Raw genomic sequence first — 19,708 nt, 5'->3', positions numbered from 1 at the left:
GGATAGCATGATCCATGCATTCCTGGAGATGTCCGTAGAATGCATTTATATAGGATTCTGCAGTTTGGGCTGTAGTTTCCACTGGCCCTGGGGCCTTGAAGGATTCCACTTCGGTTTTGAGAAGTGAGACGTTCGCTTTTGAGAAGTTTTTCACTGTGGTTTTCTGGGCTGGGGGTGGGGTCGGGATGTGGACATCCAGTGAAATTAATTTATGGTCTGATCTTACCAATGAGGGATATACTTCTGGTGTGGAGCATAGATTCCCCATGTTGGTAATGATCAGGTCTAGTATGTTGTCCCCTCTTGTGGGAGTGGTGACTAGTTGTTCCATAGCATTTGAGTTTATAATTTCCAGGAATCTTTGGGCTAAGGTGCTGGGGTTTGAATAGTGCTCCCAGTCAATGTTTGGGTAGTTGAAGTTACCCAATATAATGGTGTTCGGAGAGATCTTCATGTTCTCCAATGTTTTCAGGAAAGCCGAATGGGATTCCTGACTTTGAGAGGGTGGTCTGTAGGATGCTATAAACTGAAAAGCAGTCTTGCCCACTGTTAGTTGCACATGGATGGTCTCCGATACTTTGTGCAATGCCACTAACCTGGAGGTGTGGATATCCTTGATAAATATGGAAACTCCCCCTCCTTTTGTGGTTCGGTCCGGGTTTTGGGGCCGAAAAGCATGATACAAGGTATAGCCTGGTAGTGCTGGGGTGCTCTCTGGAGCCTTGAACCAGGTTTCTGTCACTGCACAGATATCGATGTTCTCCATACTGAGGAGAGCTTGATGCGTGCATCTTGAGGTTAAGACTTCTGGCGTTTAGCAGCATTACCCTTAGTTTCTTGTTGCTTGTGCTGTCTATGGGGGTGGGTTTGACTTTTGAGCCTTGCCTAAAAAAGGCACTATGGGGGTGGCAAGAGCCTTTGCCAATATCCGAAAGCCCAGTGGTGACAGGTGCAAGCCGTCCCTAGCGAAGCAACGTGGCTTGTCGAGCATGTCATCCCAGGCTGACAGACACTGGATCCCCTTTGAATGACACCAAAATTTTAGCCAATTGTTAAAATCGATCATTTTGTCTTTGTACTGTGGCATCATTCTAGGTGAGGGTAAGATGCTGCTCAAGGTCAGGGTCATACCAGCCTGGGCATAACGCAGAGCTTCCATATTCTTGGCTTATGTGCCATTGAATTCTGAAGGTTCTGTTATAATCCAGAGCCATCCATGCCAGTTAAGTATTACACACTGTTGAATTATTTCTTTGATATTTAAGGTTACTGATGTTATATTTCTACTTATCTGTGCTTTTGTACTTTTACATATTTTAAAGTGCTACTATACATTACTTTATTAGGTGCTAGTTTCTGCACTTTCTTGGCATCCTGATTCTAAGTGATTACTAGTAGTTTTATTGTTTGTCCACTGTAGTCCACACTTGGGCTAAATTTTAACTGAGTTTACAATTGGAAAGGTTAGGACTGCGCTCTGGTGGCAGTTGAGAATAGCCTAGTATCTTCTGAGTCTGGAATTGCTGAGGCAAAATTTGTGTATTTTTGTGATTGGCCAGTGGGGCATTTTTCTTATTTGTTCATTTTCAGTGCCTGTGTAAAGTTGTTAAATTTGCATTGACTCTTGGCTCACTAACACAGGGCTTCCAAATGCTTGGCACTTAGAATCCAACTTGTCCTGTTTAAAAAAAAAAAAAAAAAAAACAACCTCAGATAATTCCTGCTCACCAGGTTGCAAAGTGGGCACCTGGTTTGAGCATAGAGGAACATTTCCCTGAGAGTAAACATCTGGAACCATGGATAAGCTTTTTCCTCCTGTCTCTGCAGTCAGCTTGGTGGAAATGTGCATCCTGAGACAAAGTAACAATTGTCTCATGGTCACTTACAACCACCTAATTCTTAAACAATCAGATACTGTGTGTGTCACTGGGGGAAAGGCTGTCATATACAGGCAAAATAAGTACCAAACAGGTTGTCAGAAACACACACACCGCATTTTACCTACCACTCTCACTAATGACCTAGCCCATAGAATTATGCATGCTGAGGCTCTAAAAAGCAATCTACTTATATCTGCCGAAAACTCAGAGACCTCCTAGACACAGTTACAACAATGGGGCTGCTCAGCAACCTCTCAAATATTCTACCAAAACAACGTCTACCACAGCACATACATCTTTAATACAAAGTGTCTCGGCTCATAAGGCAAACCTGTAGATAAGCTAATATCTTGGTCATAGGTGATTTATCCTAAGAGACAGATGCTCCACTTAATCTGAGCACGAAGGTGGTCATGGTCAGCTACCTATCGGGGCCCAGGCTCTGCCAGATCATGCCACACACAGGTCATTGAACAACATGTACCAGTACAACACTGTCATTTTTCATGTGGGTGCAAATGACCTGAGACATACCTCTCAGAATTATGTGAAAACAGACATGAAGAAACTCTGACTGGTATGAGCTTAGCTATGAGCAGCATTCTACCTTCTCCAAGGATGAGGCCACGATATGAACAGAAGGTAACTGACTTTAACAATTGGCTTAGTTTATGGTGTCATTTGAAGTGTGTCCTGTATTTGTCAGTTTGGGAGAATATGGTTGACAGACCACACTGCTTCACCAAGGATGTTCTGCACCTGTCTCTCTTAGGCCTTTGAATATTGGCTACAACTTTGTAACCTCATAGTGTCTTTTTAGGCAATGCCAAACTGATAAACCTTCCAACATATCAAAAACAACCCAGGACAACCTGAAAGTATTACTACTCAGTGCCAGGAATTGGTAGCATAGCTAGGGTGAGGCAGGAGTAGTAGCTGCCCTGGGTGCAAAATGTTGAGAGGGTGCCATCAGCCAATCCTGATATCTCTCTAATGCAATGCCAGTGCTTCGTATGTGGTCTAAACTTTAAACATTGTAGCAATCAGTTTGCTAGAATTTAAAAGTAAAACAAAAAAAAAATACCAAGCAGTTTAAAAGAAGAATTTTTAAAACTAAAATATTATCACCATAGCGCTCCTTGCAGGCAGGGTATGAAGTGTAGCAGCTATTTCCTAAAGTTTAAAAGAAGAAATTATTTTTTTAATAAAATTTGTTGGAGGGTTGGGGCAGGTCACAGAAATGAGACCTGAAAGGCTGGGTCGGGGGGGGGGGGATGTGCATCTGGTCACCTGATTATTGTGCCAGTAGAGGGAAGGTCTTTTAAATAGCTGGGGGGGGGGTGGATCTGACTCTAATAAGCTGATTAGTTTTTTTGCTGTTCACTTGAAGAGCTGAGTAGATGAGTGCTGTGTCATGGTACTGGCACATGGCTCTAGTTGAGCCAGCTACACTTCCATCAGGAATCTTAAAAAAAAACTCCACTCCCTACAAGCTGTCCTCACCCTGGAAAATGTAGATGTTTGTCTAGTTTGAGACATAGTTTAAAGCCAGGGAGAGCAGTCTGGCAGGTCAGGGCTGTAATGCCTTTCACACATTTAAACCAACTACTACACAAAAAAGACAAAAGGTGTAGAAGTGTCTGTTTTCATCAAACAATGTTGCACCTCAATAATGGTGAAGCAGTATGACTCAATTGAACCTTTCCACATCAAAATCACCATAAGCAAATTTCTGTACCATATTATTGCAAGTTATAGATTCCCCCTGTATGGCCCATGATACCCATACCACATACTTAAACCTGCTGGAGTCACTCATCATTGAACCCAACACTATAGTTCTGGGTGACGTCAACAATCCTACTCTTAGTTGGGAAACATTCACAAAATGCAGGCCCACAGATTCCTGGATTTTGTCAACACAAGTGCTCTAGACCAAATATTCCGCACACCAACTAAGGGTTGCCAGCATCCTTGACCTAATCCTCACATACATGGGTGAATTTTGCACCCATCCTTGTGTACTGTCCTCACTTTTCAGGTTAGACCATAAAGAGTCTCCTTTGAAATTAAGCTAAAAACTGTAACCTCAACTAATTCAAACATTTAGGAATTACTCCAAAACTGACCTACTACTGAGTGAAATCCTGGCAAAATGTTCAAGACCCCCCCCCCCCAGAGTGCAAAAACTCAACTGCCTATGTGGAAATGTTTAACGAAACCCTATACTATCAGGTAAACAACGGCACTGAGGCAGTGGTACCCACCTGAAATACACATAGGACTACCTCAAAGTACAAGCCACCCTGGTTGGATTGCAGTATCAAAACCATGGATAAATGAAGGAATGGCAATGATCAGCAAGGCAAGAAAGCCATCCACAAAATAAATAAGCAACAAGGGAGTCTTGTCAAGTGCACCAGTGCCAAATTTGTGGCAAAGATAGCTTTGCAGGCAGATGAAAACAATAAGGCCTTCTTCAGCTATATCGGCAACCTGAAAGGCACCACCCAACAGTGTGCTGAACTAATTGTAAAGGGAACTTATATGGTACCTGAAGATATTGCAAAAACTAAACTGCTTTATAAATTTAGCTCCAATCTTTCCCCACTCCCCCACCCCTAAGAGATGCCCTCAGCCATAACTAGCGAAAAGGTTTTCAATGCTGTCTAGAAGGCCAAAAATGCTGCATCTGTAGGCTCTGATAATATCCTAGGATGCCTTCTAAATGACATGAACAGCCCCTCTAGAACCTCAGTTCCTCCTTAGTCTTCAAAGTATCTTTGTGTCCAGCAAGTGGAGGACAGCAACGGTTATTTCTGTGCACAACTGCAGCCCATCTACTGAACTGGGTAACTACAGACCCATAAGTCTGACTAATCCCATTTGCAAAGCCTTGGAAAGAATCATCATGGATATATAAGTAAAGATATAGGAAATCTTCAGACACTGGATCCAACACAGTTTGGATTCGTAAAGAGCAGATTGCACCTGCTCAACTTCGTAGACATTTTCAAGAAAACCGCCAAAGCCATGGATGAGAACAAAATGGTGCACACCGCCTATCTTGACCTAGCAAAGCAATGCATTTGACATTATTCCCTATTCATGCATTGTTTGCAAACCTCACAAAACTAGGAGGAAACTCCTATGTCACCTGATGGATGGCCAACTGGCTCACAGGACACAGGAAGTCAGGACGGGACTGTATCTCCACAAAAAGACCATTCACCAAAATATCCCCTCAGGGCATGGTGCTGAAGCTGCTCCTTTTCATCATTTATTTTGGGAAGTTAGAGCTAAAGTAAAAGTCCTTGGGTTGACCGAGTTTGTGGAGGACTGCAAACTTGGTGCACTTATAGAATCCCCCAAGGATACAAATATCCTTCAAGAAAGCTAGTCACAAACTAATAATTGGTGCAAGAGCAGTGGTCTAAAACTGAATGCAAAAAATGCATAATAGTATCCTATGGAAAGATGGCCACTCCTGGGAATTACCACATAGATTGTAAATCCTAGACTTGATCCAGTGGTTAGGGACATGGGAGCATATGTGGACAGTGACTTGGCCTTTGAACATAGTGTCCACTGTTGAGTAAATCATTCTGTATTGCACAACTTAAAAGCAAGGATGTGGCATCCAGGTCCAGAGATGTCATTGTTCCCCTATACTCTGCCCTCATCAGACTAGTCATCGAGTACAATACTCCATTCAGTATATACAGTACAAAACATTTGCAAAAACTGAAACACTCACTTTTACTCACAAAAGAGTACAAGGCATAAGCCACATGGAATATGCAGATTGCTTCAGGTCCTTGTCCTTGCAGTCCGATCTCCTACAAACTGCTGAAAGGTGGTCTTTGCCTGCCCTACTAGGCAGCATCTGACTGTCGTGAGATAGAGAGAGCTTGTAAATACTCTGCCAGCTTAGCATAACTGTATGCTGCTGTGTAACATACTGTCATGTATAAATGGGAAATATGGCAAGCACAAACTATTTGCTCCTGGGTAATGTATCCCTTCATTCATTTACAAATGGAAAAAATAAAGCTAGGCGTAAAAGGCCACCGAGCGCTGTTAAGATCATAAGTGAGTACTAGGGTAAGTTTGACTGTGATATTGTGGGTGCAGCATCAAGCGTGGCAGTTACAGATCTGGAATCAGAATACATGTCTGGCCGAGGCTGCAACCTCTTCCAGAAGATGCCAAAGTACAGAGCTCTTAACTTTACCTTTAGACAAGGATCTTTCCAGCAAATAAAAGAAAAACAACTGCTTCTGAATGCTGTACACATATACGTATATCAGTTTTGTTAGGACTTTGGTTATGGAAATTATAATTTTTTTCATATTTTGGTAAATAACTTTGCAAGGGAGCATGTCAGTCTGACACGTAATATCTCATTTTGAAGACAGTATTGATAGTTCCAACATGGTAAAATAATTGTGTCTGTATGTTGTACTCATATGCAGATAACAAAATTTGTTTCGGACTTAGGTTATGGAAATTATGATTTATTTTCATATTTTGGTAAATAACTTTGCAGGGGAGCATCTGAATATGCCAAGTAATGCCTCATTTTGAAGATAGTATTGCTGGTTCCAAAATGGTAAAAGAATTGTGCCTGTATGTTGTACGCATGTGCAGATATCAAAGTTTGTTTCGGACTTAGGTTATGGAAATTATTAATTTTTTCATATTTTGGTAGATAACTTTGCAAGGGAGCATCTGAATGTGCCAAGTAATACCTCATTTTGAAGACAGTATTGCTGGTTCCAACATGGTAAAAGAATTGTGCCTGTATGTTGGACACATGCAGATATCAGAGTTTGTTTGGAATTAGGTTATGGAAATTATGATTTTTTCATATTTTGGTAAATAACTTTGCAAGGGAGCATGTCAGTGTACCAAGTAATACCTCATTTTGAAGACAGTGTTACTCTTTACGACATGTTAAAAGAACTGTGTCTGTGCACTGTACACATGTACAGATATCACAGTTTTAGTCTTGTACGGTTATGAAAATTATACATTTACAATACTTCTCATTATTATGCCCATATCTTTGCAAGGAAGCATGGTGATCATGCAAATGATGCATCACTTTGAAGCTGACATTCAGATGCACAACTTCTACACTGATATGTAGGCTCTGTTACGAGTGATGAGATCATGCTTTGTTTATTTATCAGTTATGAAAAATAATATATTAATCATATTTCTGTGAATATCTCAAGGAGCATCACACAGTAATGGTTAAGGTATAATTTTAAAGCTGACATTCATACTAACAAATTAAATTCAAATTATATGGGTCTGCATGGTACATTGACCCAAGGTATTGTGCTTTGCTTTTCCAAAAAGGTAAAAAATATGCACAATATCAGCATTCCTTGCCAATATTTAATAATGACTTTGATATGCACTATCAACATTTACACTGTTGGAAAGGTCAGTGTCTGCTGAACAACTTTTGAATTTGCATTTTTAGTCTAGCTCTTTTAGTTAGAGTTATGAACATTTGTTTTCTGTATGGTATTACAAATGGATTTTCTGAAAATGAGCTCAGGCTGCACTGTTGTTCCTATGGTGGAATTAAGCAGGCAGCTTTTTCTGAGCTGCTCCGGAGGGAATGAGTTAAAGATGCTGCTACCCATCCTTGTGTTTGTATATATTAAAGCATCTGATTGAACCCCCAAGCCTTCTTATTATTTGTAATAGATACGAACGAGCGACACCTCGGTTTTCTGAAAGAGTTCAGTTTCAGCTGCCACAGTAGTTCACATTTTTCTAAAAGATTAGTGATGTGATGTCTCCTTCCAGTTCCAAAAGGTCCACAAGATCAATAATTTGAAATTTAAAGCCAGTGTGTTTTTGTGAAACTGCAGGTGCTGAACCAGTGCATTATTTTTGCATTTAGCTCTAATTTTGGAAAGATGGCCAGCAATCCTCCTTTTAAGTCTGTTGAGCATTTTCACCACATAAAATGCTTCACAGTCATTGCAGCTTGCCCTGTAAACCACTTGCATTGAATTACAGCCACTTCCTGTTTTGGTTTTAATCAGTTTCTGTAAGTAAGTGCAGAAAAAATGTCTCCCTTCTGTATACAGTGGACATAAAAATTGTAGACACCCTTGTTAAAATGCCAGGTTTTTGTGATATAAAAAAATGCGAAGAATAAATCATTTCAAAACTTTTCCCACCTTTAATGTAACCTATAACCTGTACAATTCAATTAAAAAAACATAGGGGAAAAATGAAAAACGTACAGTAAGCTGGGTACATAAGTGTGCACACTCAAACTAATATTTTGTTGAAGCACCTTTTGATTTAATTACAGCATTCAGTTTCCTTGGGTAGGGGTCTGTCAGCATGCACATCTTGACTTGGCAATATTTGCCTACTCTTCCTTGCAAAAGCGCTCCAAATCTGTCAGATTGCGAGGGCATCTCTTGTGCACAGCCCTCGTCAGGTCACCTCACAGATTTTGGTCTGTGCTGTGGCTGGGCCATTCCAAAACTGTAATTTTCTTCTGGTGAAGCCGTTCTTTTGTTGATTTTGTATGTATGCTTGGGGTCATTGTTGTGTTGAAAGGTGAAATTCCCCTTCATCTTAATCTTTCTAGCAGACACCTGAAGGTTTTGGGCCAAAAGTGACTAGTATTTGGAACTGTTCATAATTCCCCCCACCTTGACTAAAGCCCAGTTCCAGCTTAAGAAAAGCTGCCCAAAACCCAGAGCTTTTGGACATGCTACACCTAAAGAAGTCCCAATCCATCCGAGCTACACGCTCTAAGGACCTAAACCTTGTCACCACAATAAACAGGACATGCTGGAGGGATAGATTCATGTCCCAGAGACTTCCCATACTCTGGAACAGGCTACCCATCTATGTCAAGCAAAGCTCTTCTTTAGCACTCTTCAAGAAAAATCTTGATGAGTGGATGGGAAATAGGAAATACACCCCGGGGATCACTTCTGTGTCTCTGCTTGACAGTGGCATAGGAAAATAACTTTCTTGGGTGGTGTAAGCCAGGGAACCTTGTTGGCTAGGCTTATGTAGGCCCTTGGGCCGATAGCCTAGTACCTACCTATGAAAACCATGATACTGCCACAACCATGCTTCACCATGGGGATGGTGTTCTTTTCGTGATGCGAAGTGTTGTTTTTGCACCAAACTTATCTTTTGGAATTGTGGTCAAAAAGTTCAACCTTGGACTCCACATGCTTTTGGGGGATGCAGTGTATTGTTTTGCAAATTTTAGCCAGGTCTGGATGTTTTTCTGTGTAAGAAAAGGCTTCCATCGTGCAACCCTACCCCATAGTCCAGACATATGGAGAATACGGGATGTTGATGTCACATGTAGCACACAGCCAGTACTTGCCAGAAATTCCTGCAGCTCCTTCAGTGTTGTTGTAGGTCTCTTGGCAGCCTCCCTGACCAGTTTTCATCTTGTCTTTTCATCAATTTTGGAGGGAAGTCCAGTTCTTTGCAACGTCACTTGTCCCACATTTTCTCCACCTTTTGATGATGGTTTTCATTGTGTTCCATGGTATATCCAATGCTGTGGAAATGTTTTTGTACCCTTCTCCTGACTGATACCTTTCAACAATGAGATCCCTTTGATGCTTTGTAAGCTGTCTGTGAACCATGGCTTTTGCTGTAGCAGGCAACTGAGTAAATGTCAGGAAAATCCTATTAGGATAGCTGAACTTTATTTGGGGTTAGTCTCTCTTTAATTGATGGCAGGTGTGTACCGAAGAAGACCGAATGCTGTAATTAAATCAAAAGGTGCTTCAGCAAAGTATTAGTTTAAGGGTGTGCACACTTATGCAACCAGCTTATTGTACATTTTTTATTTTTTATATTATTTCCCCAAACAGATTTGTTTGTTTTTTAATGGAATTGTGCAGGTTATAGGTCACATTAAAGGTGGGAAAAGTTTTGAAATGATTTATTGTGGTCTCATTTTTTTATATCACAAAAACCTGGCATTTTAACAGGGGTGTGTACACTTTTTATATCCACTGTATGTTGACAAAAAGCACAGTTAGCTCTACGCTTATTGGTGCATGTATCCAATGGTCTTGGCCTACCTTCAACCCAATTCCTGATGTTTCTGGCTTTCCTACACACAAAGGAAGGAGATTCTTCAAGAATGTCCATTAGATACTAGCTTTTGGTGATTATGGGCCAATTCTCTGTAATAATAATATGATGCTGTCAACAGTAAAAGTCAAGAAATAGTTGTCTTTAGATTTGATATTTATTTTTTTGATGTTTATTTAAAACACTCCTGTAAGTGCTGGTGAATTTGTGCTTTTTAGTTCAGTTAATGGGTTGCAGAATGCTTCTTAGCATGTTGCTTTCATATCCCCTCACCAAAAAGTCATTTTCAAGACCATTTAGGTTCTTAAGGAAGGGTTCCATTTTCATTGTGATCCTGGCCAACCTGTAGCCTTGGGACGTAATGTTATATTTTGTCCTGGTGGGATGAAGAGACTTATTATGCAGGAGGAAGTTCACTCTGGTAGATTTTCTGAAAAAGTCTGTGTCCATTTTACCTTGGTCCAAGTCTTCAGTAATCTGCATATCTAAGAAGATAGCCAAGGTGAGGTTGTGGGAAGAGGTGAAATGCAGAAAGCTGGTGGTTTGATTCAGATAGCTGATAAAATCTTCTAATTTACCACTTGTCTCCTTTCCACACAATAAAGATGTCATCAATATAGCACAGCTACACTGTGATATGTTGCATGAGTTCTCTGTTAAAAACATAATCCTTCTCCCACTTGCCTAAGGCTGTGCTGGCTAGGCTGGTAAGAGGTGATTTCCATTATACAATGTATAGTCCTTGGTCAGCTCAGTAGTGGTCAGATACTTAGCCCCACCCAGCTGCTCTAAGGCTTCATCTGTCTTAGGCATGGGGTAATCCTCTAAGTCTGTATGACTATTTCGTTTTCTGTAGTCCACACAGAGCCTGGTGCCGCCATCTTTCTTTGGTACCAGCACCACTAGGGAGGCACAGAGGGACTGCTAAACTCCTGGATTACCCCCAGTTCTAACATGTCCTGTATCATCTTCTTGTAAGGGGCCTGCTTGATAGGCATTTGGGGTCCTGTATCCACATGGTGCTACACCAGGTGGGTGCACCCAGGTTTTCCAATGAACACTCCCCAAACTTCCTGTAACACTGTTTTAATTTCTTGAACCTGGGTAGGAGATAGCCGCTGGGACATTGCTACCCCTTCCACATAGGTATCAGTTCAAACCACACTGAAGAAGATCACTCACCAAATCCCCCCTGAGACTCCTCCTGCCATCCACTGCAAATAGTCAGTACCAGGGCCTCCCTGTCATGGTAAGGCTTCATGTTAGCATGGTACAGTTTATGCCTCTACCTCCTGCCTAGCAGGTTTGCCATGTAATTAACATCACTGACCTTCCTTATCACTTTGAAGGGTCCCTCCCAAGCTGCCTGCAGCTTATTGTGTCTGACAAGAATGTTAACCACAACCTGCTGTCCCGTAGCATACTCTCAGGCTCAAGCATTCCTGTCATACTAGACCTTTTTTCTGATGTTGGGCTCCTTCCAGGTTCTGCTGGGCCAAGCCCATGAACCTCCCTAAGCCTTGTCCTGAGATTTAGGACATATGCCACAACATGCTCCTTGTGGGATTCACACACACCCTCCCACTCATGAATCACATCTAAAGGCCCCCTCACCCTATGCCCATACAGCAACTCAAAGGTTGAAAAACCTGTTCATTTTCTGGGGTACCTCTCTGTATGCAAACAGCAGATGGGGCAAGTGTTTGTCCCACTCTCTCTTAAACTGGTCTGAAAATGCCCATAGCTTGGTTTTTAGTGTAGAGTTTAACCTCTCCACAAGACCATTAGTCTGTGGGTGGTAGGGATGGTCTTTAGGTGTTTCACCCCCACAGTGCTTCCATAGACAAGCCAGCAGGTCTGACATGCAATTAGCACCTGTGTCAGTCAAGTGTTTCTCTCACAAAACCTACCCTGCTGAAAATCTCTAACAAAACATTTGCCGCCACCTCTGCCTCGATGGAGGACAGAGCCACCACCTCAGGGTATCTAGTAGCATAGTCTACTTACCACCAGGATGTACTTAGGCCCCACAATATCTGTAGCTACCCTCTGAAACGGCTCCTCAATCATTGGCAAAGGCATCAAAGGAGCTTTGACCTTGTCCCCTGCCTTGCCTACTTTTTGGCACTGTTCACAGGTCCTGCAGTACCCTGTTATGCCTTGCAATCCCAGGCCAGTAAAGTTTTGCATAGTACATCTCTTGGTATGCTTTATGCCTATGTAATCTGTAAAAGTAATGGCATGAGCTATGTCTAGAAGTGCCAGACGCTAGGCTCTAGGCATTACCAGCTGCTGTATTCTCACCCTCTAGCCCTCCCTTGGTGGGTCCACTCTCTGTGCAGTAACCCTGTGTTCCAGTATACAGACTCATCTTTTCCTTGAGAATCAAGTACCTCCCTAGCTACCTCCCTTAAGCCTCATAATGTAGGATCCGAGAGCTGAGCTTGTCTCATCTCTCTCTCTAACCTTTTTCAGCTCCCCTTCCTCAGGAAGTCTGGTATCCTCTGACAATGGTGCTTCACTGTCAGCCTGCCAAGGTATCATCAGTGCCTACCAGCAGCTGTGGCTCACCTTCAGACTCACTGCTACAGGTTAGCTCTCTCCCTGAAATAGTCACCCCACCAGCCCTGGCTTCAGGTGTGAGGTCTTTATGGGTACCCCCCGGCTACCAGACCTACATGCCTGTCTTCAAGCCTGACTGCATGTAACTGCATACACACAAGGTACTGCATTATCAGAATCATTCCCTATCAAACATTTGCAGGGATATTCTCAAACTGCTTGCTTGCTTGCTTCCTTTCCACTCTCTGTCAAGGTGAACCCTGGCTAAAGGCATTTGGAATAGGGTTCCTCCTAAAACCCTGAAAGGAGTGGACTGCCCAAGCAAGCCCTGCTCCTCTTTAACCACTGTAGGCTTCACAGTGGTTATGTCAGAGGTTGTCTCTCTCTGTCAGCTGTGGTCTGGTTTCCATCCACTAAGATAGGATATAAACTCTGTGATAGTCTGGTACCCCTTTTGTTTGCAGACAAGTTACCAGTGGCATACTGTTGTTCCCACTTGCTGGCTCCCCCACCTTGCTTTCATGGATATCTGTATGCTAGAAGGCCCCACTGGTTGCATTTAAAACATCTAACCCTTGCTGCTGGCCGTGTACCTGAACAAATGGCTTTCACTGTTACTAGTGAACTTTGTTGGCATGGTTTAGGCTGCATGCCATGTGTTCACTTGTATCCATGCGCAGCTCCGAATATCCCCTTCTTGTGTAATGATCCCCTTTTATCCCCAGCTCATCTGCAGAGTTGCACTCTTGGGTGCCAGCCCAATTCTTATGTCCTCAGGCAAAGTGCTTAGAACTTGTTCCCTCACCAAAAGGTCTGCCAGGCTTTCAAAAGTGGTGACCTGACACCCACTCACCCACCTATGAAACTCTGCAATATAAGCACATGCACTTTCATCTGCCTTGCGTCTATGCTCACAAAATGTGTTTCTGTAAGCTTCAGGTATTAACTTAAAACATTTCAATAAACATTGTTTAACTTTATCATAGTTTAAACAATCAGTATCATACAATTTAGAAACAGCAGTTACAGCTTTACCATGGAGTAAGGGGGTCAGGAACCATACCCAGAGTCCTTGGTCATCATTATACAGTTTGCATGCTCTTTTAAATATATGAATGAAACTAACAAAGCTGTCACCCTCTGTAAACTGTGGAAGAAATTTACTGATCTTTATTGCTTCTGGGATTCAGTTATTGCCTTCCCCATTACCTCCATGACCCTGATGAAAAGTCAGCATCTCCCTCTCATGTTGACGCTGCTTCTCATTTTCTTCAGTCTCCAGATGCTGAGCTCTCTTTCTTCGGCCTCCAAACACTGCAGACTCTCTGCCAATTCTAATTCCATCTGTAAGTATATATCTATATATATATATATATATATATATATATATATATATATATATATATACAAGTACTCTCAAAGGTTAAAATATTTTCTAAAAGACCAGCCACAATGAAAAGTTTAAATATAGTTAATCATAAGTAATAAAAGAACATGAAAATACTAAATATCTATGTATAATAAACATCACAGTTTCAATCACAGGAAATATTTAAAATAACAGATTGATAAATTCATACAGATACAGGAAATAGTACTTGAATAATCTCACTATATTTTCTTGACTAATCTAAAGAATTACTATCCCCTGGTTATTTACTAAAGCAAGGTAAGATGAAGTAGTTGACTGATCCTTCTTTGTCAGGTTTCAAAAACAGACTGCCCTGAGACTTCTGTCTCATCTAGTATTAATACATCATTTTAGTGCTGGGTTACAGAATTGCATCACATAATCTGACCTCTGGTTCCCACACTACCCCCTTTACTAGGAACTGAACCAGAATCTAGCACATGTGTCGTAGTACACACACACACACACACACACACACACACACACACACACACACACACACACACACACACACACACACACACACAGCTTTGCTAATACATGTTATAGCATCTGGAAGCTATAAAACCATTTCAAAAACTTCAACCCTTCCAGGGTAACAATTAGTTCACCCTAAGGAACTTGGCTGGTTTTCACAGACATTTTGTCTCTAGCTGCAATCAGAACTCTAAGATACAATCGTTATGGCCTAAACCAGGTAATTTAATTTCAGACTATTTTTCAAAGTTAGCTAGACTGAGATTAGCCTCTTCTCTTCCAGTATCCTCTGTTAGAATATATTAATTTTAACAGTTTCAATACAGTCTGACATACAGGTGTATTTCTTTTTTTGTCCAAGACCCACTTTTGGTACATTTTTCAGCTTTACAAATACATTTTCTCAACACATTTCTGTACAAATTAGCTTAGTGTGCAACTAACATACAATCCTTTACAAAACTTCTGCTCAGTCTGCTGGCATATGTTACACATCCACTGCTTTACGTCTCCTGGCATAGCTGGCACTACCTCACATCATCACACTTTCAGTCAGACAGTTCCTTAAAGTGTTGTTGCAGTTGAGGCTACCACACAAGAAAATAGTTTTTCTCACATGGACAGCTGTTCTGCTTGTAGCCATCACATCAGCTAGGAGAGTGTCACAATTTCAAGCATTAATGTGTGAGGAGCCCTGTCTTGTCTTTTTAGGGAGAGGGTAAGCCTCAGGACAAGTCCTTCCTTCCCATCTAGGCTGGGGAGAGGCTTCTTGAATGAAGCTGTCCAACTTACCTGTCTTTTTCCCTAACCCATAAAGTGCGTGTGGGTGCATATGTATGGGGGAGGGCAGAATTCTGTATTCCTTGGAAGTCCACACAGAACCAAAGAAAAGGTTGAATTAGTTTGTTTTGTTTGCCGCAATACATATAGAGACAGCATGTGTCCATACAGTTTATATCTAGATGACTAGCATAGTGCCTGCATTTCTGCTGTTCTTCCCGGGGAAGAAGTTGGAAGGCACTGGTAAGACCCAACAACTGAGGGGCACAGTCACAACAGTGACATTCTTTAAGGGGAATCAGCACTCAGACATTGTGGAAGCTAGCCTTTTGAACATCTTTGCAGACTGTTTGAGCACACTACCCATTAGGCATTATTTCCTGGGCTAGTACAAGGTGTGCAAGGTATACTACTGCAGTACTAGAGTGCTTGTTACAATCCAGCCATCCCCTCCCTTCCATGCTAGAGCACTGGGAATTGTCCCAGTAATTACAACTTGCTACTACAGTGATCTGTACAAAGAACATTGTACAGTTGTATAAAACTTATAATAGTAAATGTTCAAGTGAATCACTTTTGCAGTGCAGTCTCCTCCCCACAATCCTCTCCTTTTTTTTGTTCCTTTACCTAGGGATCTTCAGCTGAAGTGGGTACTGCTATCTGTAGATCCCCCCTCCCCCCCATTCTACATTTCTTTCAAGGCCTTGGGCCTGAGTTGGGAAGCCCTGTTTCTTACTACTCCCCCCTCCTATGTTGGTGAATGTATTCTTCTATACCTTTCTCTGGTCTCCCTTGGCTTGTGTCATAGCTTTCAAGGTCTAACTGTAGTATACTGAGCAATGCTTTAGTATAGTGTAGTTGGATACCTGCTTTATACTGTGAGTGCCCTGATGTCCCAGCGAGAGGATAGCAACTACATTGAGGGAGAAGGGTTATGAGCTCTAGCAGTCTGACCAAACATCTGGGGACTCTTTAGCAGAAGTCCCAGCAGTCAAGACCACTATAACAATGATCTGCTCAAATCAGCTACTGCTGTAATACATTTTTACACAACAGTATTTTTTTGACCAATACCCACTTTTCTCATTTTGCAACATAATTTCTTTAGATTGGGACTAGCATTTCTCAATTTAGCTGGGCAGTGAACATAGCAGCTTTGCTAATACAGCATTAGTAAAGTTTTTGAGAAGCACGTATTTATCTCTAGGCATATAACTCATTTGCAGTTCATCATCATGATCAGTGTCATAAGAAAAAAAATATTGCATATTATCCAGACCAGAAGTTAATTTTTTAATTGGCCTACAGCTTCTGAACAAAACTACATTTTTTTCCATGTATGTCACAATTTTAGCTACACAAATGTGAATACTAGTGCACTTATGAATTTCAGTTTGAATTCACTTGTCTGTTTTCCCTTGAACTGAGAATGTAAATGTCCAAGTGGAGTACTTCACCGTACAAATGACTGTCAGTTGATATGAGCACATAAAAGACTGTGTGTTATGCCACTGTTTATGTGAACAAGGAGAAAATGAAATATTGTCCCAATATGCCTGTGATATTGAAGCTGTAATAATCTTCCTTTTCTCCAGTAGTTATTCTTAACCATAAAACACAAGCTACTTTACATTGAGATCTGGAAGCTCTAATGGAAAGCTCTTGCACTGATGAAACAAATCATAAAAGTTTTGTATTTTCTTTAAAATAAATGGAGCACAAACATTTTGTATTTTCTTTAAAATAAAGCATAAAACATTTGTATTTTCTTTAAAATAAAAAGATGACATATAATACTATTTACTTTATAGAATTAGCTGAAGGAAGCTGGACATTGTTGACCATAGACAGAGACCTCATGGTTGTCCGTTATTCTTCTCCAAACTGTCCTCCTAACCTGGTAGGTCATTTGGCTGTTGTACTACATGTTGACATCAAGTTTTACTTTCTGCAAGGTTATTGTCCATATGTCCGACAATCATTTCTGTACTAGTACTTATCTAATTGAATGCAAATTACAATCCAAAGTCTTTTAAGTTCTGTTTTTGCTTAGCTGCATCTTTGTTTTTTCATAGTTTACAGATTCCCCACACATTCATATTATTCGTAGAGAGCCACTGTTAGAAGTTTGGGGTCCATAAAAGCAAAATCTGCTAGAGTGGCATCCTAATTCAGTGGTAGTGTGAAAAATATTTATTTCCCTATGTGATGGGCAATTCCTTGATACCCCAGAAGTCTCTCTGCCAGCTTTGTATAAGCTATTCAGAGTTTATACAGTTTGAATAAGATATTATTTTTCAAGAAAGTCATTCCTCACATTAGTAAGTTTAAGTAACTGTCTAGTTAACCTGTTGCCAGCAGCACTGCATTTTCAGTCTTGATTACCTCTCCATGTGTGAGTCAAGGTAGGTTACCTACCAATCCGGATTTATTGAAAAGCTGTTTAAGTGTATAAAGTTTTTTGTTTTAAATTCCCCTCTGCTGAATGCTTTATTAAAATTCCAGTGCCGGGATGTCCTTAGAGTAAATAAGTACAGTCTGTTGCAAGGAATAGATCTCAACATTGACTTTTTTCATCATGAACTATAAATTCTCTGAAAAATGTTCCTGTCAGTATCAGAGTTGTACTCTTGCCATTTTACTGCAAAGCAAGAAATTTCATAATTTGTAACTTTTTTTTAATTTGTTGAATTATATGCGACACCACAAAGCTTGACATATGGGTTCACAGCAGGAAGGTCATATGCACTGAGTAACACATTCTTTGGCAGAGAGGCCAAGTTATCAAAAAATGAATAGCCATGAATGTGACTGTTCAGAACTTCAGCAAGCCATTTGGCCAAATCTCTTACATTCGCTGAAACTAACTATGTATGGTAAACAAGTAAGCCAACCCCCCTTCTTGAATGTAAATTGTTGTAAATAACTTGTTCAGTAGTGTTAGTTTATGCTATTTTATTATTTGCGTTGTATATTCTATTATTTATTCTCTTTAACCGACTTCTTTATTCTGTGTTATTTTTTGATTTACTGTTTTAAATTACTGACCAACCCTCAGTATGAAAACAAATGTGTAATTTATGATCTGATGCTGTCCGTGTCATTATTCATCACAAATGGGTCTTGGATCTGACCTAGCAACTTCTCAGACAGATCCAAGGATTTTGAGGAGGGAGATTGGTCCCCCAGACTTTCTCCTGAGGAGATGTCCTTTGGGGGCATCCTGGAAGTTCTCAAGCAGAGAGGCGGATGGTCTTCCCCATCCCCGTCTTCGGAGGAGTCTGCGTTCCTGAAAGCCTTCAGGATGGGCCCATCTTCTTCTTGTGCCCCCCCCCCCCCTGCTGATGAGCTTGTGGACTTCATCACTATTAGGGCTGGGAATGAGCCAGACACAGTGGAACCTGTGCCCAAAAAAACAGGTAAGTTCCACAAGACTCCTAAGGATAGGTCCTTTTGGAGTAAAGGAGTTCCCATTAATGCCCTCCTGGTGGCAGCTACTACTAAGAAGGACCTACCTGAGCAAAGTTCCTCGGTCCATCCCTCAAACAGGGAATCCCAGGTGATTGACAATTTGGAAAGCATGTGTTTGCCTCTGCTACCTTTGGCCTGAGAACAACTAATTATTTGGGCCACTTTACTCTGTTTCAGAGGGATTTGGTTTCAGAACCTACCACTTCCCCTTCAGAGCTGTTGCCTCCAGAGAGTCTCAAGTCAGTCTCTCTGAGGCTGTCCACTCATTTCTTTAGCCAGTGCTTCATTGAGGTTGATCTCCAATACTGTGGAGGCCACCTCTTGAGCAGTAGGCACCAGCATTGCTATCCGATGGCATACCTGGCTTCACCTTTGTGGGTTTACGGAACCATTTTGATCAGGAAAGCAAGACTCTTTCTGCAGTAGGGATCAGGTTTTCTACTCCCCAGCTGTCCTTTTCTAAGGCTCAGAGGGGAAGTTAGAAGCTTTGGTTCCAGAGGACTCTGTCATCCTTTCAGGATGCTCCACAGGAGTCCTGTTCCACAGGCTGGGGCAGGGAATTCAACAGTAGATGCCACCCTAGGGGCAGAGGGGTTCCACAGAACCAGGGTTCCTGAGAATCCTACGCAAAGAAGCCCTTGCAGTGCTGCCTGACTTCCCTACCCTGGAGGCAGTCGGGGGTCATCTCACCTTTCACCCACTGGCCTGGACATCTCACCTCCTGTCAGTGGGTGCTAAAAAAAATATTTCCAGAGGTTACTCCATTCATTTCTCCTAGGCCCCTCCAATTCAGAAATTTCTCCTAGATATACCACCCCGCCAAAGGGAGTTGACCTATCTCGAGTTGCAAGACCTCCTTCAAAAAAGAGCCATTCAGGAAGTCCTAATAGGACAACTAGGGTCCAGAACTTAATCTTGCTTCTTTTTGGTGCCAAAAAAGACTGGGGACCTCCTTCCAATTCTGGACATCAGTGAGCTAAACCTGTCTGTCAAGAAGTCCAAGTTCAGGATGGTC

The 19,708-nt window shown here is 41.5% G+C and overlaps 1 protein-coding gene across 1 annotated transcript in view; it reads left to right on the top strand.

Moving 5' to 3' along the window:
- Nucleotides 1–19,708, top strand: part of APEH (acylaminoacyl-peptide hydrolase) — a 2,062,145-nt gene that overhangs the window by 1,075,673 nt on the left and 966,764 nt on the right. The window contains exon 14 of the mRNA XM_044078262.1: nucleotides 17,034–17,122. Within this exon, the coding sequence (XP_043934197.1) occupies nucleotides 17,034–17,122 (89 nt within the window). The remainder of the gene's footprint in view (nucleotides 1–17,033; nucleotides 17,123–19,708) is intronic.

This window comes from Protopterus annectens, chromosome 7.part0 (genome assembly GCF_019279795.1).
Source record: "Protopterus annectens isolate FY-2018-M chromosome 7.part0, PAN1.0, whole genome shotgun sequence".
NCBI lineage: Eukaryota > Metazoa > Chordata > Ceratodontiformes > Protopteridae > Protopterus > Protopterus annectens.
This window is presented reverse-complemented; position numbering and strand designations above follow the sequence as displayed.